The following is a 24,493-nucleotide window of genomic DNA, read 5'->3' on the forward strand; positions in this document are numbered from 1 at the left end:
GATTTGACTCATTGGTGGTCATTGAAGTAAACGATGACAACTATATACTGTACAACTATGAGTCTTTCTGTGAGATGATGGGCCACACTAAATATCTTGGTCATCACTGAGTAGATATAATACCAGAATATGACCCCACTTTCGGCGTTTTTGGACCTAGGACTTTTGAATTTTTTTGGTGAAAAAACACCCAAAATAGGTAAAATATGGTGGTTTTACCCTATTTTTGGCGTTTTAGAGGCTATATGGGGGCATTTTTTGGTTAAAAAATGTTATTAATACTGAAAAAACAAGCCTGGAAATGAAGAGCTTTTTTTGACCACTTTTTTTAAAACCCAGCTCTCGGCACGTGAACTCGGATGCGCTCCCGACCCATAGGTTACTTCTGATCCCCAGCGATGACAAACTAAAAGTCTTATGAAAAAATGTTAGAAACAAAAATTGAGGAACATCTAATCATCTATACTTCTTCCACTGAAAGTTTTTCTCTGACCGAAAAATAAAAAAAATCCTCGCTTACTTACTTTTTCATGTTTGCTTTGAGTAACCTTTTTATATTTTCCTTAATTAATAATTATACAGTGGCATAAATTAAATTATATTTATATTGTATTAAACAGTAGTTTATGTAGAATTTTAATATATAAATTTTATGCTATAAATATTTTTTTTAGAAGCTAGACAAACATGTAAGTGATAGAAGGCGCATCACTTTGAACATCGTCATGCCCCCGACAGTGCCGTGCTGGTAATACCTAGAGTTTGAAACTATTGCTATTGTTGAAATTATATTATAACACATTTACATACAAAAGAAACTGGTAAATGGTTTTAAATTGTTTAACTTTTTATGCTGTATTATTATGTTGAAGGCTATTTTGGTTGCTGGAATTTTAGCTGTTTTGTTGTATATCAAGCCTTTTTTTTAGATATAAGTATTTTTAAACAATAAATCAGACCTTTATTTACTAATGCTATTATTATATTACAATGCATTGGCATACAAATGAAAATGGTTTGATTTATTTGTACTCATATAAAATAATATAATTCTTATGAGTTATAGGGATGTCTGGTGATTAAATCACAAATTTAGAATATTTAATAATGGACTTTTAAAATAATGGAATTAAGTATAGACTTATAACATTTTCATGATAACTGTTTGATTTATTTGTACTCATTTAAAATAATGTTAAAATAGTATTTGATTTTTATGTTGTATTATTGTTTTTTGTTGTTTAAAAGTTGGAACTAACATAGTGTACCTAAATTTAACCATTTGTCGTATCTCAAGCAGTTTTTGAGAAATAAGCATTTTAAAACGATAAAGTCACACCAGTAATGCATGGAGTTTGTAACCATTACCAACACTGATATTATGTTATAATACATTGTCATACAAATGGAACCATTTAATTTATTTACCAAATGTTATTCATATAAGTTTTAGATTTTTAAATTTTTACCCTGTATTATTGTTTTATATCAAAAGTTGAAATCAATGTAGTGTGCCTAAATATGTTTATTTACTGTATCTCAAGCAAATAGATAGAATAGGATAAAGAGGTGTTTTTGGTGTTTTACCTATGAGAATAACATGGGGAGATTTTAAGCCACTTTTTAAAAAATCGTGCTTATTTATACATTTCTATATAAATGTCCAACTCCAAAAATATTTTCAATCCATATTAATGTCTGTATCATGTGAGATTTGTACCAGTTGGTTTGAAATATTTATAAATATAATGTGTTGCTGGAATCACCTTAAATGGCAAGAAACACATAGTGTTGGGACCTCTGGTAAAATATTGGATTTTTTCTAGTTTGGATTTAAATATTTGTGAAAAATTGAAAAAATATGTTTTTTACTCAACTATTTTAGCGTCTTGAAACATGTATTACCGAGGAATCAGGCAAATATTTCGTGCCGAAATTATATTTTACCTTACGTGAGAACTTGGAATCATTATTTAAACTCAGTCCTGCTCCACAGTATCATTGCAGGCTTGCTTCTTGTCCCAAGTGGTGAATTGTGTACAGTTTATGTGTGGTGCAAAGACTGGGTTTTCTTTTTAGTTGTGACCAGCTCATTCCTAAGATGCTAGATGGTATCCACTTTGCCTCTGAACATAAGCAAATTGTAATCTTCAGTTTAGGACTTAAAATTAATGTCGGATGCGATGCCTCTTTAATCGGAAGTTTGGGTTGTGATGAGCTCAACCCCTATCACCAATATCAGCATAGATCCATTGAACTATTATGTGTTATTGTACTTTGTGCTGATTAATATGTGTTTGGTAAATTAGCATGGCACAACACACAATCCCACATCTTGCTAATCGTAGTTGGTAGTTTAACTTAGCAACGATAATAACAAATTATTATGTCATTGCATTATTATGTCATGTCGGGGGTCTATTTGGTGGTCAAAGTAGAAGTAGGGAGCATTGACTTTCTACAATCATGATGAGATATCCAGCCAGAGCCTCAGACTGTAATAAAAAAATAGATGCAAATGCAAACTCTAAAGGCCCTGACGACCATGTTGTATACTTCCAGGCTGGAACAACCTTTACTTGGAATATTGTATATAAATTGTTTGTATACATAAGACTCTTTTAGTGAATGTACTCTTTGATGAAAATACAAAATAAAGATGAAAACTACTTTATGCAAAGAAGAGAAAGTAATTGTGAAGGGTAGCTACAAACAATTGCATTTTAGTGAGCAATGAAAGTTGCTATAATTATTGGGATTGTTTTGGGTAAGTTTATAGATATGCATTGTGTTTACAGGAATTAATCATAGTGGGGATGCCATTTACATCGAGACATATCGATTTAGTTAAAGTGATAAAACGAAGACCATGATAGTGGTGGATAAAGATTTTATTTGTTGAGCAATCGATATGAGAAGGAGTTTCTTGTTAAACAATAACCTGGAAAACCAATACAACATAATGCACTGTCATCCCTCATTGGTATTGTAACTTACAAGCTCTGTTGTTCTTTACTCATTTTCAAAAACATATAAATTATAAAATAAGCCATTTTGTTGTTTATTTTACTGTTATGTATTGTAAGTGTATATATTGAAATAAATGGTTAAATCAATGTAAGTTGAAAAATGAGCCTTATTTTGTCACTAGTTTATTTACATTGATTTGAATCACATTTTTGAACTAACAGATGATTAAATTATTAATTGCATAACATTTGAAACATAGAGATACAACATTTACATTATTAACTGGAAACTATAGATCTATATTATTGTATGAACATAATTTCTGTATTTCATATATGTAAAAGCAATGAGACCATGCTAAATTACAGGATTCAATAACAAAGGAAGCTGATATTGTGCTATATACCTGAGGGTGTAAATATAGAGGTGGGTATTTCCATAGAGACCTAATGACGAATTAGAATGTGAAAGTTCTATGGTAGAAATATCAAGTATGCAAGAGTGATCATCAGAGGTAACATGGTCATCAGGCAATTCATAGAGAGGGGTCAGTCAGGTTGAACTAGTATATTGCAGTGATTCATCCAATATAGATACAATAGTTACAAATAACCAGAACCAATTACTGGACATTGTAGTTACCAGTTTTCCTATCCTACTGTTAAAATATGAACCTCATTTTAATATGAGTTGGTGAGTTCATGCCCGGTAACATGAATGTAATAATGGTTCTAAATGTATTTATCTTATTTTATGGTAGATTTCACTATGTGTGCTTACTCTATGGTAAAATTCTTTGAGATCATTTAATATTTAACACACTTAGATTAGTGAATAAATCATCAAAGTGCGATATAAATATGCTGGGTGAAACGTATTAAAACTTGCTTCCAGTTTATCTATTAAAGGATTGTCAAACGTCTCGGTTTTGCTAACTATGACCTGGTGTCCCGAAAAGGGCTCTTAAGACTATAAGATGACAATACATAAAGTTTGGACTATTGACTGTGATGTGAATTTATGCATACTTTGTCATACAAATTTTACACTATAGTATTTTTACGAGTTCTGACTGTGACTGTGATGTGAATTTGTGTGTATTTCATCACATAAATTTCGCTCTATTTTCACTCATTTCACACCACTATTATGATGTGCTGTGCCTGCATGAGTGTGTTGAGCCATGAATATCATAGACTACCAAGCTATAAGGACGTATGCTAGAACTGATCTAACCTCTGCCAAACCCTGAATACGAGCCTGGAGGCACAGACTTTGGACCAAGGATCAATAATTGTAAATAGACAAACCTGTGTGATAGGATATAGAACACTGAAAAATAAAAATGTTAGAAACTTTAGTCTTTTACTTATTTACCCTTATCACCCTCTGTTTTGGAGGAAACTGCCTTACAACCAACATTATGAAGATTGCATTAATACTCATGATCTTGGTCATTATAAAATTTATCAAACATAAATCCGTATTTGCCATTATTCATAGACCTTTCCTTGTCTATTATGAAAAAGCTATCCAACACTGGTGGTAAAGACTTTTATATTGATGAAATGAAAAGTCATTATTAATATGATTGTTAAATATAAGGTTTAAAATTTATATTGCCTTGTTTGGATAATATTAGAAAATGTATGTTATCGCATAAATGTTTGCGTACTTTCTAAGTAAAAGCAGTTAATATTTTTATGTTGACCCATTGAGAGAAATTGTATACTATTTGTACTATAAAAAGTCTATTCATGCATATCAGTCCAGTAAAAGTTCTGTTACAATCCAGTCATAGGTCAGTCTCAATTGCATCCATAGTTTCTCAGTCAACCTGTCAGTCATTTGGTTACAGTCTGTTTTCTAACTCTTTATTAACCAATATTGTATCACATTTTTTATTTAAAACACAATATTCTATAAAATTTTCATTGGCCAGTTGTTGTTGATTGTTATAAACAGTACTTGATATACAAACACATACGTTGTCATCAGTCAGGCGTCCAAACAATTAAAAAATATCGTTGAGAAGAAATCGGTTGTTGTATTTAACAACATAAAGGTCGATTCACAAACGGTATGTAATAGTTTAATCATGTCACAGTGTATACAACAACTGACTGTGACTGTGATGTGAATTTGATTAGTTGTGTGAAATGTGTGAAAATAGTGTGAAATTTTTGAAACTGCTTCCAGTTTATATGTTGTCATTAAGCAAGCGTTTAAAAATCCAACAATATCGTTGAGAAGAAACCAGCTGTTGTATTTGACGACATAAAAATCAATTCACACATAACACGTCACAGTTCAATCACATCAGTTACGACACAGTGTATACACCAACTGACTGTGACTGTGATGTGAATTTGTGTGTACTTCGTCACACAAATTTTACACAAATTTCACACATATTTCACACATTTCACACAACTATCATGATATTTGTGTGAAATGTGTGAAATATGTGTGAAATTTGTGTAAAATTTGTGTGACGAAGTACACACAAATTCACATCACAGTCACAGTCAGTTGGTGTATACACTGTGTCGTAACTGATGTGATTGAACTGTGACGTGTTATGTGTGAATTGATTTTTATGTCGTCAAATACAACAGCTGGTTTCTTCTCAACGATATTGTTGGATTTTTAAACGCTTGCTTAATGACAACATATAAACTGGAAGCAGTTTCAAAAATTTCACACTATTTTCACACATTTCACACAACTAATCAAATTCACATCACAGTCACAGTCAGTTGTTGTATACACTGTGACATGATTAAACTATTACATACCGTTTGTGAATCGACCTTTATGTTGTTAAATACAACAACCGATTTCTTCTCAACGATATTTTTTAATTGTTTGGACGCCTGACTGATGACAACGTATGTGTTTGTATATCAAGTACTGTTTATAACAATCAACAACAACTGGCCAATGAAAATTTTATAGAATATTGTGTTTTAAATAAAAAATGTGATACAATATTGGTTAATAAAGAGTTAGAAAACAGACTGTAACCAAATGACTGACAGGTTGACTGAGAAACTATGGATGCAATTGAGACTGACCTATGACTGGATTGTAACAGAACTTTTACTGGACTGATATGCATGAATAGACTTTTTATAGTACAAATAGTATACAATTTCTCTCAATGGGTCAACATAAAAATATTAACTGCTTTTACTTAGAAAGTACGCAAACATTTATGCGATAACATACATTTTCTAATATTATCCAAACAAGGCAATATAAATTTTAAACCTTATATTTAACAATCATATTAATAATGACTTTTCATTTCATCAATATAAAAGTCTTTACCACCAGTGTTGGATAGCTTTTTCATAATAGACAAGGAAAGGTCTATGAATAATGGCAAATACGGATTTATGTTTGATAAATTTTATAATGACCAAGATCATGAGTATTAATGCAATCTTCATAATGTTGGTTGTAAGGCAGTTTCCTCCAAAACAGAGGGTGATAAGGGTAAATAAGTAAAAGACTAAAGTTTCTAACATTTTTATTTTTCAGTGTTCTATATCCTATCACACAGGTTTGTCTATTTACAATTATTGATCCTTGGTCCAAAGTCTGTGCCTCCAGGCTCGTATTCAGGGTTTGGCAGAGGTTAGATCAGTTCTAGCATACGTCCTTATAGCTTGGTAGTCTATGATATTCATGGCTCAACACACTCATGCAGGCACAGCACATCATAATAGTGGTGTGAAATGAGTGAAAATAGAGCGAAATTTATGTGATGAAATACACACAAATTCACATCACAGTCACAGTCAGAACTCGTAAAAATACTATAGTGTAAAATTTGTATGACAAAGTATGCATAAATTCACATCACAGTCAATAGTCCAAACTTTATGTATTGTCATCTTATAGTCTTAAGAGCCCTTTTCGGGACACCAGGTCATAGTTAGCAAAACCGAGACGTTTGACAATCCTTTAATAGATAAACTGGAAGCAAGTTTTAATACGTTTCACCCAGCATATTTATATCGCACTTTGATGATTTATTCACTAATCTAAGTGTGTTAAATATTAAATGATCTCAAAGAATTTTACCATAGAGTAAGCACACATAGTGAAATCTACCATAAAATAAGATAAATACATTTAGAACCATTATTACATTCATGTTACCGGGCATGAACTCACCAACTCATATTAAAATGAGGTTCATATTTTAACAGTAGGATAGGAAAACTGGTAACTACAATGTCCAGTAATTGGTTCTGGTTATTTGTAACTATTGTATCTATATTGGATGAATCACTGCAATATACTAGTTCAACCTGACTGACCCCTCTCTATGAATTGCCTGATGACCATGTTACCTCTGATGATCACTCTTGCATACTTGATATTTCTACCATAGAACTTTCACATTCTAATTCGTCATTAGGTCTCTATGGAAATACCCACCTCTATATTTACACCCTCAGGTATATAGCACAATATCAGCTTCCTTTGTTATTGAATCCTGTAATTTAGCATGGTCTCATTGCTTTTACATATATGAAATACAGAAATTATGTTCATACAATAATATAGATCTATAGTTTCCAGTTAATAATGTAAATGTTGTATCTCTATGTTTCAAATGTTATGCAATTAATAATTTAATCATCTGTTAGTTCAAAAATGTGATTCAAATCAATGTAAATAAACTAGTGACAAAATAAGGCTCATTTTTCAACTTACATTTATTTAACCATTTATTTCAATATATACACTTACAATACATAACAGTAAAATAAACAACAAAATGGCTTATTTTATAATTTATATGTTTTTGAAAATGAGTAAAGAACAACAGAGCTTGTAAGTTACAATACCAATGAGGGATGACAGTGCATTATGTTGTATTGGTTTTCCAGGTTATTGTTTAACAAGAAACTCCTTCTCATATCGATTGCTCAACAAATAAAATCTTTATCCACCACTATCATGGTCTTCGTTTTATCACTTTAACTAAATCGATATGTCTCGATGTAAATGGCATCCCCACTATGATTAATTCCTGTAAACACAATGCATATCTATAAACTTACCCAAAACAATCCCAATAATTATAGCAACTTTCATTGCTCACTAAAATGCAATTGTTTGTAGCTACCCTTCACAATTACTTTCTCTTCTTTGCATAAAGTAGTTTTCATCTTTATTTTGTATTTTCATCAAAGAGTACATTCACTAAAAGAGTCTTATGTATACAAACAATTTATATACAATATTCCAAGTAAAGGTTGTTCCAGCCTGGAAGTATACAACATGGTCGTCAGGGCCTTTAGAGTTTGCATTTGCATCTATTTTTTTATTACAGTCTGAGGCTCTGGCTGGATATCTCATCATGATTGTAGAAAGTCAATGCTCCCTACTTCTACTTTGACCACCAAATAGACCCCCGACATGACATAATAATGCAATGACATAATAATTTGTTATTATCGTTGCTAAGTTAAACTACCAACTACGATTAGCAAGATGTGGGATTGTGTGTTGTGCCATGCTAATTTACCAAACACATATTAATCAGCACAAAGTACAATAACACATAATAGTTCAATGGATCTATGCTGATATTGGTGATAGGGGTTGAGCTCATCACAACCCAAACTTCCGATTAAAGAGGCATCGCATCCGACATTAATTTTAAGTCCTAAACTGAAGATTACAATTTGCTTATGTTCAGAGGCAAAGTGGATACCATCTAGCATCTTAGGAATGAGCTGGTCACAACTAAAAAGAAAACCCAGTCTTTGCACCACACATAAACTGTACACAATTCACCACTTGGGACAAGAAGCAAGCCTGCAATGATACTGTGGAGCAGGACTGAGTTAAAATAATGATTCCAAGTTCTCACGTAAGGTAAAATATAATTTCGGCACGAAATATTTGCCTGATTCCTCGGTAATACATGTTTCAAGACGCTAAAATAGTTGAGTAAAAAACATATTTTTTCAATTTTTCACAAATATTTAAATCCAAACTAGAAAAAATCCAATATTTTACCAGAGGTCCCAACACTATGTGTTTCTTGCCATTTAAGGTGATTCCAGCAACACATTATATTTATAAATATTTCAAACCAACTGGTACAAATCTCACATGATACAGACATTAATATGGATTGAAAATATTTTTGGAGTTGGACATTTATATAGAAATGTATAAATAAGCACGATTTTTTAAAAAGTGGCTTAAAATCTCCCCATGTTATTCTCATAGGTAAAACACCAAAAACACCTCTTTATCCTATTCTATCTATTTGCTTGAGATACAGTAAATAAACATATTTAGGCACACTACATTGATTTCAACTTTTGATATAAAACAATAATACAGGGTAAAAATTTAAAAATCTAAAACTTATATGAATAACATTTGGTAAATAAATTAAATGGTTCCATTTGTATGACAATGTATTATAACATAATATCAGTGTTGGTAATGGTTACAAACTCCATGCATTACTGGTGTGACTTTATCGTTTTAAAATGCTTATTTCTCAAAAACTGCTTGAGATACGACAAATGGTTAAATTTAGGTACACTATGTTAGTTCCAACTTTTAAACAACAAAAAACAATAATACAACATAAAAATCAAATACTATTTTAACATTATTTTAAATGAGTACAAATAAATCAAACAGTTATCATGAAAATGTTATAAGTCTATACTTAATTCCATTATTTTAAAAGTCCATTATTAAATATTCTAAATTTGTGATTTAATCACCAGACATCCCTATAACTCATAAGAATTATATTATTTTATATGAGTACAAATAAATCAAACCATTTTCATTTGTATGCCAATGCATTGTAATATAATAATAGCATTAGTAAATAAAGGTCTGATTTATTGTTTAAAAATACTTATATCTAAAAAAAAGGCTTGATATACAACAAAACAGCTAAAATTCCAGCAACCAAAATAGCCTTCAACATAATAATACAGCATAAAAAGTTAAACAATTTAAAACCATTTACCAGTTTCTTTTGTATGTAAATGTGTTATAATATAATTTCAACAATAGCAATAGTTTCAAACTCTAGGTATTACCAGCACGGCACTGTCGGGGGCATGACGATGTTCAAAGTGATGCGCCTTCTATCACTTACATGTTTGTCTAGCTTCTAAAAAAAATATTTATAGCATAAAATTGATATATTAAAATTCTACATAAACTACTGTTTAATACAATATAAATATAATTTAATTTATGCCACTGTATAATTATTAATTAAGGAAAATATAAAAAGGTTACTCAAAGCAAACATGAAAAAGTAAGTAAGCGAGGATTTTTTTTATTTTTCGGTCAGAGAAAAACTTTCAGTGGAAGAAGTATAGATGATTAGATGTTCCTCAATTTTTGTTTCTAACATTTTTTCATAAGACTTTTAGTTTGTCATCGCTGGGGATCAGAAGTAACCTATGGGTCGGGAGCGCATCCGAGTTCACGTGCCGAGAGCTGGGTTTTAAAAAAAGTGGTCAAAAAAAGCTCTTCATTTCCAGGCTTGTTTTTTCAGTATTAATAACATTTTTTAACCAAAAAATGCCCCCATATAGCCTCTAAAACGCCAAAAATAGGGTAAAACCACCATATTTTACCTATTTTGGGTGTTTTTTCACCAAAAAAATTCAAAAGTCCTAGGTCCAAAAACGCCGAAAGTGGGGTCATATTCTGGTATTATATCTACTTCACTGTATATCATAGCCTACATTTAACTTGCATAATCTATTTTTGATTTGGACTTTTTGCAATTGTGATCCGCAGCATGGTTACCCTAGTGGAAGAGATCAATATATATCAATACAAAAATTTTATATTGATACGTATGTGTATTTGGGCCAATACACATCAATACACATCAATACATATCAATACAAGTAAATATAGGATCCGAGTCATTAGCTTAATTGAAAATAATTTGTAGCTTGTTAAAAAACTATTTTTAATTTGTTTCAACACATTGAATCACATCTACTATGCACTAAAAATAAAATAAAAATGAAAAAGTTATAAAATTCTTGTCAAAAAGCTCTTGGTCTTCCCGTGATTTGAACCTGGGACTCCAGCATTGTAGCCGGTTGTCTAAGCCATTACGCCACGGACGCTTCATGTCAGATTAAGTAATGATAGCCACTTTGAATGCGAGAAGCTGTGTTAGGCCTCATAATTAAACTTGAAAGATTTTTCAATGGCATTTGTGTCATTTCAAGCATGTACCTATGCATGTAATTATGCTTTAACATGTTTCAAAACTGTTTTATTACCAGTTCAAACTGTTTTATTGCTACTTGGGTGATGTGAATAGTGTCAATACAATTAATTTTTATTGATTTCTAGAAATAAGGAATTTAATGATGAATTTGTGAGTGATTTTTATCCCTAACAATAACCCATTAAGAAAGAAATTGTTAAAAGTTGTCGAAAGCTGTATTACTATTGTTGTATAACAATTTTAAAACATTTTGATTTAAACTTCATATTACAACAATATTGATGTAAGATTGAAACAATTTTAAAAATGTTTAACAATAAGTTTTTTGCAGTTGAAAAAAATAAGTTTCAATACGAGCTGTAACTGTTTTACAACAATTTTAAAATTGTTTTACAATCGGTTTTTTGAAGTTTAAGAAAATTAGTTTTAATACAAGCTGTAAACTGTTTTACAACAATTTTAAAATTGTTTAGCAATCAGTTTTTGGCAGTTTAAAAAATAAGATTTAATACAAGTTGTAACTGTTTTACAACAGTTTTAAAATTATATATTTTTAAATTATATTGAGTTTTAGGTACCTCAGCTAACGTTTATGACCTAAAACTAGAGTTTTTCCTTTTTAAAAAAAATAACATTTTTATTACTGTTTATTTAACCACTTTACATTGATATTTTGTATAATCCATAATGCTCATATGTGATAAATTTTAGAGATATTTTGAATTTTATTTACCTGTATTGATGTCTATTGATTTATATTTACAACTAATATTTAAAAAAATATTCTCTATTGATATCAATGAACGATTTGTTTGCTCTAATGATCTATATTGATATATTTTATGTTTATAGATGTCTAGTGATATGTATTGACTAAGTTTTCAGTGATGTCTATTTGTTTGTATTTACTTGTAATGATATCCATGAACATTTATTGATATCACTAAGCATCTAGTGATATCAATAGATTTTTTCTATTGATTTCTATTGATGTCTTCCACTAGGGTAATCCCCTCGTGGATAATCGGGAGTCTACTGTATTATGATTTAGCTTTGACATTCTATCATTATGTAATCATACTTAAACACGTTTTGATACACCTCTCACTGTAAAGGTGTCTTTATAACCATACCAAAATGAAGAAAACCCATAACTGACAACAACAAACAAGCTACTGTGGGCGAGAGTTAAGAAGTCCTCCGAGCCAGAGTGATATGCAGCAATGTTTGTATGTTGCCGCGCAGTATTTGCAGGTGCTCTTTTCGTTTTAACACAGTGTATGTGAGCCTTGACTGCCGCGTGGAACCTGCACGGCGCGCCTAGCCGTCGAGTAGCAAGCGCCTACATTTTTAGAATAGGCCAGGGCTCAGAGGACTTCTTAACTCTCGCCTACAGTATATGAATAAGTATAATATTGATATTCTATCAGGATGTCTAATATTCAGGAAAAACGGGAAAGTCGGGGATTAGTATACCCCCCCCCCCAAAGTTAATAAGTTAGTCTGTTGTGATTGGATCAAAGCTGAGTACAGACAGACTTGACCCTACTTTATTCTCTCGTAATCTTTACTGAATAACTGAATTACTAACACCGAACATTCTTAACTATATTTATGTCTGTGCCCTCCGCCTTGCCTCATTCCTCAAATTGCTCATTCACTAATTTAGCCTCAGAATAGTTTTACAATTATATTAAATTATTTGTTTTTTAAGATTTTCTGAATATTTATGAATATTTTTGTTTTCCAACAAAAACGTAAGTCACTGATAGCGACTGAGCCTACGCACAGGCTTCCAGCCCATGTAGGCTTATTTCCTTAATGTATATGTCAACATAGCTTCTCTGAGACCTTACATCCTTTGTTGTTATTATTAAGTTTACATGTATTTTTATATTTAATTATTTTTATCTATGCAATAGTAATCTGTTTCACTGGAAGTTATGTTATCTTACTAATATTATAAATGTGAAAGTTTGTGTGTTTGTTTGTTTGTTTGAAGTTCAATCACGCATAAACCACTGGACGGATTGGGCTGAAATTTGGCATGATGATAGCTTACATTCCCGATTAACATATAGGCATATTCTTATCTCAAAAATCCTTTCGGGCTCCGCCCCAGTGGCTCTGTAATTCCCCATGTTAACCTTATGAGTATTCATATTTAAAGGGAATTAAAGAATTTAGTCAGCTGTTTCAACTAAAAAAGTTGGTTCTATGATATGGAAAAGCATTAAAAAGTTATAAGATTTACCAACAGGGTGCAGCACTATATTTTTTTTGCATTTCTGAAAACAGCTAATTTGAACTAAGCAGCAACAAAAAACTGTGATTCGCAATGAGAACTGTCAAAGTAGGATTGTTTACAGTTATGTATATGTTTTTAATTTCATGAATAATTTGTGATATTTTGCGAATTGATAATTTATTTTTCTCTATTGTTTAGGTAAAATGGTAGAACATTATGGCTATGGTAGATGTGCAATACTATAGAATACTGTAAATTTAAAAAAAGCAAATTTTATCAAACTGTGTCCTCCACCCATTGCAATTGCAAAGCTTGAGTATAACTGCAATAAGCATTTTATACTTAAACCCCGTACGAAGGACGGGTACTCTGCTAGTAATTTATATTCTGCAATATTTTTGGAAATAAAGTATGTTTTGATTTGATTTGATTTTTGAGTATTGAATTTCAAAATGGTCTTGAACTGTCAGGATTTAGTCTTTATTTATTTAACAGTCGGCAATTGCATGGACCATGTGAAATCTATTAAATATTCATGATTTTCTGCGATCGCACAAAATGACAATCATGTTTCCGTGACCGTGTGAGACAATGATTCTTTAAGACGGCCGCAGGAGATTTTCATGATTTTGGCGTGATCTCACAAGTTGACGAATACGTTTTCGTGACCCCGGGAGTCAATGATAATGTGTATACGGCCTCGGGAGATAAACAGAATTTTGCCGTGATCGCAGAATATGACAATAATGTTTCCACTTCTGAAAATTGTTTGTGAATTTGCCACAATCACTCAAGACAATGATAGCGTTTCTGTGACTGTGGAAAACGATAATGATGTCTACATGGATGCGGGAGATAAGATGTCTACATAAATTCGGGAGATAATTAAAATGTTGTCGCGATCACAGAAGACAATAATAATTACTACACAACCGCATGAGGTCTATTCAGGATTTAGCCGTGTGCAAATTGATCTATTACCTCCCATTCTCTTATTTTGATCATAAACTTTATTAAAATATGAAAGTGCTTTAAATTATTCTTTTGTGTTTTTTAATCTAGCAAGTCAGTGATCTTTGGAGAAAGCTGAATCTAAAAGAAGAAGAAATTTTGACACTAAGAGAAAAAATTCGCGATTTGGAGAGAAACCCGATGCCTATGGATTTTGCCTTAACAGTAAGTATTAAAGTGAAATTTAGCTATCAACATAATTTTAGTTCACAAAAGTTCATCAATTTTTTATTCAATTCAATACTAAACATCTCAGGTGACTACCATTTTGAAAGTACGGTAATAAAGTTACACAAAGAAGATTCTATACACATAATGTAAAATTACACTTCATCCTAAATTCTAAGTTATTAAATATACATAATTTTTATTTGCTAATTTTATTAACATCTTAATTATTATGTGTATATCGAGTTTCATTTTCAGAACTCTGAACTTTGGAGAAAGTTACATTTGAAGGAAGACGAGCTTGCCCGAATGCAAGACAAGATAAGAAACTTGGAGCAGAACCACTCAGACGTAAATATTACTAGCTTTGGATTTTGGATACGGAAGTAGACATGCCATATACTGTACCTATATCAAACAACTGTATCTAAATGTATTACTCCAATTAAACAATTGGTGTATATAAAATGGAACAGTACAGAAGCAGACTCTATTGGCTCAAAAACTGACTAATAGAATGGTATTTATATAGTGATGTATCTGCAGTGCATTGGAAATAGCCAATTAACATAGTCTATGGGTTAAATTCTGAGAAGTCAGTAGCTTTTTGATGGTTCAAAACTGTACCCCCCCCCCCCCAATCATTAGGTCATTTAGTCCTGGTATCCCTGATCATTAGGCTTTAAAAATAAATTATCCTGGCTAATTACTTAGTTGATCTTAGTCCCTAACAAAGCTACACACATCATCTCACACACTCATCCTTAACTCATATTTGGGTTAAAATACACACCAAGGTGGCGTCCCCATCTCAATGATTGATTGATAATTGATAATAATTGGTCATAAGATTACTTGATTTATATGAACTTTGTGATTTTAATTATTTCAATCAGTTAATACAAAAAAAGTTGCATTGCCCAATCCAGGGTCAAACGCACAGGAGACTTTGGGATCATAGACTTTGTCATTACTACATGCATAGTATTGGTGAAATCATGAATTGGCAAGCAAACTGTAACAGTTTTCTTTTTCTTCATACGAATAACATAAGAATCCTAAAGGTGCACTTTTTGATAATTTTCTCTGTAATGTTAAGTTTTACAACAGCGCTTAATATATAAAAGTATTCTTTTTTAAGCTCTACACAGTGAATATAATTGGGCATTTCCATCTTTAAAGGGTTAGAATTTGAAAAAAAAACTGAAAATTAAAAAATACCATTCTCATGCCCAAAGTTTCTGGATCGTTCATTCAAGTCAATCCCACCCTTCATCTTCAAACTCACTGTTTTAAATTCCATCCAGATATTTAAAACAGTGCCAGAACTGTAACTGCTATTCTACCTTCTACCTCTGAAGAAGCCTCTGAAAGGGGCGAAATATCAGTTTAATGTGTAACTTTTATGTGTTCTATTATTAACCTCCTGGGACTCTTTATTCAGGCGAGTTAGTTGTTTACCCTTCCTTTCACCTTAACACGTTCGTTGCTAGGGGCGGGAATTTACGCCCCGCTAAACCAGCACCACTGGCTACGGATCCAAGCAGTGCTGCTACTTTTGGGCGTTTCAGTGAACTACGTCCACTCTCGGGCTAACGCAGCACCATGACCGCTGCTCTATTTTTATTCGTCAGACTGAAATATTTGAATGCCAATTGCGTTCACCGATTCAGTTACAAGCGCGTGGCTACGCCCGGGCCTCACCGCCATTGGCGAGCGCCTGTTTGAAGGTTTGCCGTACTAAACGTGTTAACAATAATTCTAAAGCCAAGTTGCTTTTTCCCTTTTATTAAAAAAAAAACTTAAAATCTTGAAACTGAAACCTTTCTAAAGTTTTGAGGATTTGCATGTTTTGATACATCACTAAATCCTACATTCTTCCAAATAATGCTTTTACTGTTTTAAGTGCTAACCAAATGATATTATATCACAACCTCGTACTTGTCAAAGATTTCAGGGATATTCAAAAGATTTTTAGTGGAAACAGTAAAATCACACTTAGACGGACAGCATTGAGAAGCAGCTGTAAAAATGTTAGTGCTTCCTTCGTGACTCACAAAACTATAAAGAAGCAACAAGTCAAGTGACTATCTGACAGTCAGGATCCAGTTCAGATCTGTGTAGTGAGCAGATCTTATTGACGTCACAGTTTATTTCTTATGGGTCGATCCCAATTTCTCCCACGTGTGTGTTTATAATACAATATATACTTTACTAGCTGTAACCCGCGGGCTTTGCCCCGTTTAACTTCTTAATATTCAAGATGATCTCGTTTGCATGGCTCAATCACGTCCTGGTTGAAGTTTGTTCGCTACGCTCACTCACCTTTAGATTGGAGCTCGTTCGCTACGCTCACTCACCTTTAGGTTGGAGCTCGTTCGCTGCGCTCACTTGCCTTCAGGTTAGCTCGTTCGCTACGCTCACTTGCCTTCAGGTTAGCTCGTTCACTACGCTAACTCGCCTCCAGGTTGAAGTTTGTTCGCTATGCTCACTCACCTTTTGGTTGCAAATTAGCTGTTTTCATAAATGTAAAAGAAATAATAGTGCTGCACCCTGTTGGTAATCCTTGTAACTTTAATGCTATTGAACATCATAGAACAGAACCAACTTGTTTAATTGAAACAGCTGTTAAGATTCACTAATTCCATTTCTCATAAGGTTAACATGGGAAACTCCAGAGCCACTTGGGCGGAGCCGATTGGACGGATCACGAAATCGATGGTGTATAAACCTATTCCATGAAATTCTACACGTATGTACCAAGTTTCGTGGCAATCGGTTCAGCGGTGTCTGAGTTTATCACTGCCAAACATACATATATATATATACAAACATCCTCTTTTATACTTATAGATAAGCTTTAAACTTAGCTGCAAGTCTGTTCATAACTTAGTAAAACAGGTTTTAAAGTAAAAAATGATCCCCAGCTGTATTTAATTCAGACTGTTTTTTATGTTAAAGCTAATTATTTATTTATTTTATTGTTTTTAAAGGTTAAAATAACATTAATTCAATGGTTTGTATTTTGAAAGATATAACTGCAAATAAATATCAAAATACCTACTTCTAAATTAATTAAATTAATCTATTATGTCAAATATGACTGCAAAGGTAAGGTTTATTTAATTAACCCTCCAAGTGTCCATAGTTTAGGCCTTAATGTCCACCTATTTTTGGCGCATTTGCAAGGTTTTATTAACCCTCCAAGTGTCCATAGTTTAGGCCTTAATGTCCACCTATTTTTGGCGCATTTGCAAGGTTTTATTAAAACGGATCTGAGAAGCTTAAAACAATGTTAATTCTAATGTTCTATATACCATTTTGTTTGGAAAATCATGGGCTTCAATATTATATATAAAACATGAGGAACATTTAAAAAAAAAAAATTTTTAGGTAAAAAAAATATAATTTCAAAAATTTTCAAAAAAAAAAATAAGTTCGCGCTCAATGAAATTGTATAAATTATAGGCCTATAAATATTTGAAAATAGCCACTTTGTTCTAAATTTTATGAGGATTACAAATATATAATAATATAAGGAAGTAGATTTGCAAATAAATAAGTTATGGGCAAAAAACTGATTTCAGTACATAGCGTTTAGCTAAGAATGCATAGCCTAACCATAGCTAGGAATCTGGCTGATAATTTACATCAATATCACTACCTACTTCTTCAGGATCATCAACCAGCACTTCAAAACCACATAAATCTTCTTATAATGCACCACGTATATCACTACTTTTGATTTTTAACACTAAAACAATGATAAACGTAATAAAACACATCAGTCATCGGTCCGGGGGAACCTAGCTGTTTACAAATACACGCACGTCAGCTGTCTGCATCAATTATGATCGGCTAGGAGAAAAATACAGCGCTGAGACAGACATCTGGAGACAGCTTAGAATGTAACGGAAAGAACGATACCTAACTCGATCCAGTTAAATCCGATTCAGTCAGTTATAGAGCCTTCGCCGTAAACGATGTCTGCTTGTCGAAAAATCGGCAAGTAACACTATACAAAGTGTGGTGCTTGCCGAATTTTCGTCAAGTAACACTGGGAGGGTTAAAACGGATCTGAGAAGCTTAAAACAATGTTAATTCTAATGTTCTATATACCATTTTGTTTGGAAAATCATGGGCTTCAATATTATATATAAAACATAAGGAACATTTAAAAAAAAAAATTTTTTTAGGTAAAAAAAAATATAATTTCAAAAATTTAAAAAAAAAAATAAGTTTGCGCTCAATGAAATTGTATAAATTATAGGCCTATAAATATTTGAAAATAGCCACTTTGTTCTAAATTTTATGAGGATTACAAATATATAATAATATAAGGAAGTAGATTTGCAAATAAATAAGTTATGGGCAAAAAACAGATTTCAGTACATAGCGTTTAGCTAAGAATGCATAGCCTAACCATAGCTAGGAATCTGGCTGATAATTTACATCAATATCACTACCTACTTCTTCAGGATCATCAACCAGCACTTCAAAACCACTTAAATCTTCTTATAATGCACCACGTATATCACTACTTTTGATTTTTAACACTAAAACAATGATAAACGTAATAAAACACATCAGTCATCGGTCCGAGGGTAACCTAGCTGTTTACAAATACACGCACGACACGCACGTCAGCTGTCTGCTACAATTACGATCGGTATAGAGAACATACAGCGCTGAGACAGACCTCTGGAGAAAGCTTAGAATATTACGGAAAGAACGATACCTAACTCGATCCAGTTCAATCCGATTCAGTCAGTCATAGAGCCTTCGCCGTAAACGATGTCTGCGTGTCGAAAAATCGACAAGTAACACTACACAAAGTGTGCTGCTTGTCGAATTTTCGTCAAGTAACACTGGGAGGGTTAAGGAAAGTGAAAACACATCATCAATGTGTTGTTTTTAATTCATTATTTTACAGTTATAAAACAAATTTTAAATAGGTAACACTCATGTTTCATTTATCCTTGCCATAAGGTATGCTGCATCAGAATCGGCTACATAAAATAGTATAATCTAATCACAAGCTGAATTATTTGTTTCAGTACTCATTATTGAAGAGGAAATACAATGAAAAGGAAGAAGAAAACTTGTGTTTAAGAGAAAAAATAAGAGAGTATGAGTGCAACAGGTGTAGTGGTAGCGGAATGAGCCAGGTATTGATGTTCAAAACAGATCTCAATTTTGTATTTAATACATTGAAAAACATGTGTACAGTACAACTCCATTCATCCGTTTACGGGACTGGGACCATGGTTGGAACAGTCAATAGATAGATTATCCAAGGAGCATATTAAAGTACAAAATTAATTGTTTTACTGAAATTTATTGATCTTGCACGATTGCCTAAGACAATGATAATGTTACTGTGACTGCGGGAGAAGTTTAACCCTAGCGCTGGCAAACGCCGGATATACGGCGCGAACGGCCGCGGCCGAAATGGCGACGCCGGATATACGGCGCCAATGTTCGCCTATATAGAATTTTTTTTTTTTTTTTTAGTTTTATTAACTTTTTTGGGCTACTGTTGTAATAAATAAGTTAAATAATACAAACCAGAGTAACCTGGAATTATATATTATATAAGGTGTAGGGATTTGTACATGACCTGGGTTGGGTGATTATTTGGTGCTAGCGCGGGGGTACGATCGACATAGTAATAGGGCTACCAAACAAAATACACAAAATAAGCTATATAAACTATATATTTTTTGAATCAGCACAAAATTTACCACAACTTTACAATTTACCTTATGATGCTAAGTCTTACATGCACTTAGCTATACGACGGAATATAAAAACATTTTATAAAAAAAAATAATAATGCCCACAATTTGGAAAAACTAAAAAAACTTTTTTTTTTGGTATTCATGAAAATCACCTATAATATTGTTCTTTGTCTTATTCTGAACAAAATGATATATAACAATCCATAGTTATGTTGCTATTTCTAATTTTTATGATGGTTTAAAAATGATATTACATAATCAATAATATCCCTATGCCAGTACAGTGTTACACTACCGCCAGCTCTAGGGTTAATGTTTTGCCACAATCATGGGAGACGATGATGATGTTTCCATGACCATGGGAGATGTTCAATGTTTTGACTTGATCACAGAAAACGATGATGATGTTTCCGTGATCACAGGGGATAAAAAAGATTTTTGCAACAATTACAGAAACCAGTGATGATTTCTACCCGACTATGGCAATTAGCCACAATATTGCTGCAATTATACACTGTCACTGATAGGCGACGACACAGTTGGATAAAGAGAGGAGTCGGACTAGCCGAGGACGGATTAGTGGGGTTGTACTGTATTTTCCTTTACAAGGGGTTCAACATCATACTTAAAATTGAGTTTTGACAGAAATTCATAATATTTATGAAAACCCCACAATGTTAACATTTTAGAAAACAAAGAAGATATATCATATACTTTCACTGTCAATAATCACTTTGTACGAACTCAAGTCAACAAAGATAGCTGAAAGATATAGCCTACCTGACATGTGGTACAACCTGAGAATCTAACTAGGCTTTAGGTTTGGCCAGAATTATTAGTGTAATATGAGACAGCATCGTAGATTGAAATTTGAATCCCGTATTGATCAGGTCAAATCTTGCATGAGCACTTCACTAGTTTGTGGCATAGCTAGGTAAGAAAGGTTCACTTTAAATGAACAGGACCTTAGATTAGGTGTTTGGGTGTTCCAACAAGTCTATAGGATGGATGGTTTTTTATTTATTTGTACTTGAGCAGACATTTTGTTACTTTACCTTTCTATATTTTGTGTTCTCGAAAAACTAGTTTTTATAAGAATTTGAGGTTTTTATTACAAAAATAGGCACAGGTAAATCTATATCCTCTATTCTCATACCTAATATGTTTTGGGTCTTGCCAGTTAAGGGAAAAGCTACTCAATGAGTATAGTTTTTTGTTTGTCCTTTTTTCAAGAAGTTGACGGCTTTTTTAACATTGCATTTGCCCGTACAAATAAGCCTCTGACCTGTGCGTGGCACTGGAACATATCCAGTTAAGCAAAGTATGATCTCTTACAAGAGGGTGAACTGTACTTATAAAAACTAGTACAGGTACCAAAATCCGAACCCAAGACAGTCCTTGGCGCTACAGACTGAGCCACCGACTCACCAAAACTTTGCCGTTTAACTAGGTCGAACTTTTGGTCGTGGTTGTGTGTGTAGTTCAAATAAACTTACAACCAAATAAGTAAGAAAGAAAATAATTTATTAGAAGAGTTACAAAGTGTACATTAATCCGTTGACACAGTTCTAAGTTCGGCGAGTTGAGTCTTCTAATGACATCGTTATTTGAGGAAATATAAAAGGTTAAAACTCTTCAAAGAAAATAATAGTCTTTAGATAACAGTTGTAGTCAGGTTCAAAATTTTGGTCGTGGTTGTTTGTGTAGTTCAAATAAACTTACAACCAAATAAGTAAGAAAGACAATAATTTATTAGAAGAGTTACAAAGTGTACATTCCTCTAGAAAACAAATAACAAGAATAATAATAATGTGTTGCTAAGACAACATCAGCTGACGCTACAAACTTTTACACAGTTATAAATAGCTGCAGTGTTTATGTAAGTCGAATCAACAAACAATCCGTTGAGGTTCAAAGGGTTAAAGATCTTGATTTTTAATAGTAAATGTATAGTTTTAATTTGTTTACCCAACCTGTTAAAATTCTCTTTGTGTCTAGGCACTGGTGACCAAGCTGGAAATGGAGCGAGAAGCAGCCAAGGGGGATTGTGTGAGATTACGAGATGAAAACAACGCACTTAGAGACGACATCAAGGTAGGCTACTTAGAATGTAGTGAATAATTAGTTCTTATATTTTTTTAATATTATCCACAAAAAAGGAGACAAAGAAACTTGTAGCAATTTTAGAGGAATATCCCTACTTAACTCAACTTACAAAATATTGTCTAAGATTTTATTGAACAGAATAAAACCGTATGCAGAAGAATTCATTGAAGACCATCAAGCTGGTTTCATCAGCGGACGCTCAACAACGGATCAAATTTTTGTGATTAGAGAGATAATATCAAAGTATTGGGAATATAATAAAGAATGTTATATCCTGTTCATTGACTTTGTAAAAGCTTATGATACCATAAAAAGACCCAAACTCTGGGAAACAATGCAGAAAATCGGAATTCCCGACAAACTGATAAATTTGACAAAGATGTGTGTTGAAGGTTCCAAAAGTAAAGTTAAGATAGAAAATGAACACTCAGAAACCTTCCAAACCCATTCAGGGGTTAGACAAGGGGATGGACTTTCACCAATTCTTTTCAATATTGCAATAGAAGAAACCTTAAAAAGCACTAAATACATCGAAGCTGGAATAAACCTCGGATCTAAAGTAAACACACTTGCTTTTGCGGATAATGTTGTATTAGTTGCAGAATCAAAAGAGGACCTAGGTAAGCTTACTGAGATTATTATAAGGGAAGCAAACAAGATTGGACTTAAGATAAGTGAAGAGAAGTCAAAATATCTGAAAGTCGGAAGAACCCAAACTGAAGGAGCTGAACCTTTTAGGGTCAATAACCATAATTTTGAAAGAGTAAACGAATTTAAATACCTCGGAGTCTCAGTTAACTGGAATAACGAAAGAGGAACAGAAATAGAAAAGAGACTGATTGCAGCAACCAAATGTTTCTGGGGCGTATCAAAAATATTTAGTTCAAAAATACTATCCAAAAACACAAAATTAGGAATCTATAAAACTTTAATTCAACCAGTGCTTTTATATGGTTCGGAAACCTGGACATTAACTAAAAATCATGAAAACAAACTTATAATTTTTGAGAACAAAATTTTGAGGAAGATTTTTGGACCTATAAACGAAGAAGGTATGTGGCGAATAAGAAAAAACCGAGAGCTCCGAGAACTGTACAAAGAACCGGACATTGTAGCCATAGTGAAGAGTAGACGACTGAGATGGGCAGGCCATGTAGAAAGAAGGGAAGAAGAAAGTGTGCTTAAGAAGATCGCCAATGGACAACCACGAGGCACTCGCCCGCTAGGAGACCGAAGTTGAGATGGAGAGACCAAGTCCAGAAGGACCTATGCAGAGTGGGGGCATCTCTTGACATGGCGGCAGATAGGCAGCAGTGGAGGCAACTTGTTGGCGAGGCCAAAAACCTTCTTAGGTTTGAGTGGCCAAGGAGGTAAGGTAAGGTATTATTCATAAAAAAAACAAAAAAAACAAAGAACAATCCTAATTTAGGCTACAAACAGCGCAAACTTATCATAAGGAATTTTATACCTGTTAGTCCTGTATTTTGTATATATTATATTATGTATATTAAATAATTCTTTCTTCTGCTAAATTTTTGTGGTGCTCATTTATGAGGATTCATCAATACTGTTGATTTAAAAAAAAGAAGAAAAAAATACAAGTATATGTGTTACGATACTTGAAATTGAGTATATTTTCAACTTTGATAGTATTTTATGTCTCATAACTCTACAAAAGATTACTTTTACTTCAAACTAAGGCACACTCCCGTTGTGAAGATTTTCACCTGATGTTGTTGTTAACTGTTATGAGCTATGAACCACAAACTTTGAATAAAGTACTTTCCCAATGCCAACCTTATGGATAAATATAAAACTGATGGACAGATTTTGCCCTTTCTAAATAGTTGAACTTTTTTTAACATATTCCCAATTTACCCTAAACAAAACACTTAAATCATTTAAATCGACAGAAAACTCTAATAAAGGAATTACAAAAAAAATCTATAAATTGTATAAATTCAGAGTTTTCCCATTTCACTACAA

General features: G+C 32.7%; 1 protein-coding gene across 5 annotated transcripts in view; it reads left to right on the plus strand.

The window, feature by feature from the left end:
- LOC128988213 (centrosomal protein of 135 kDa-like) overlaps window positions 1-24,493 on the plus strand; it is a 118,383-nt gene that overhangs the window by 19,844 nt on the left and 74,046 nt on the right. For 4 of the 5 annotated variants that reach the window (XM_054409490.1, XM_054409489.1, XM_054409491.1 and 1 more), the window contains exons 5-8: window positions 14,544-14,657; window positions 14,919-15,011; window positions 19,718-19,828; window positions 22,400-22,495. In XM_054409490.1, coding sequence (XP_054265465.1) covers window positions 14,544-14,657; window positions 14,919-15,011; window positions 19,718-19,828; window positions 22,400-22,495 — 414 coding nt within the window. Of the gene's footprint in view, window positions 1-14,543; window positions 14,658-14,918; window positions 15,012-17,669; window positions 17,772-19,717; window positions 19,829-22,399; window positions 22,496-24,493 lie in introns of those variants that run through there. The other variant, XM_054409488.1, reaches the window with a different exon arrangement.

The sequence above is a fragment of the Macrosteles quadrilineatus genome, unplaced genomic scaffold (assembly GCF_028750875.1).
Source record: "Macrosteles quadrilineatus isolate MER2022 unplaced genomic scaffold, UCM_ALF_1.0 Scaffold_2__2_contigs__length_208266976, whole genome shotgun sequence".
Lineage (NCBI taxonomy): Eukaryota > Metazoa > Arthropoda > Insecta > Hemiptera > Cicadellidae > Macrosteles > Macrosteles quadrilineatus.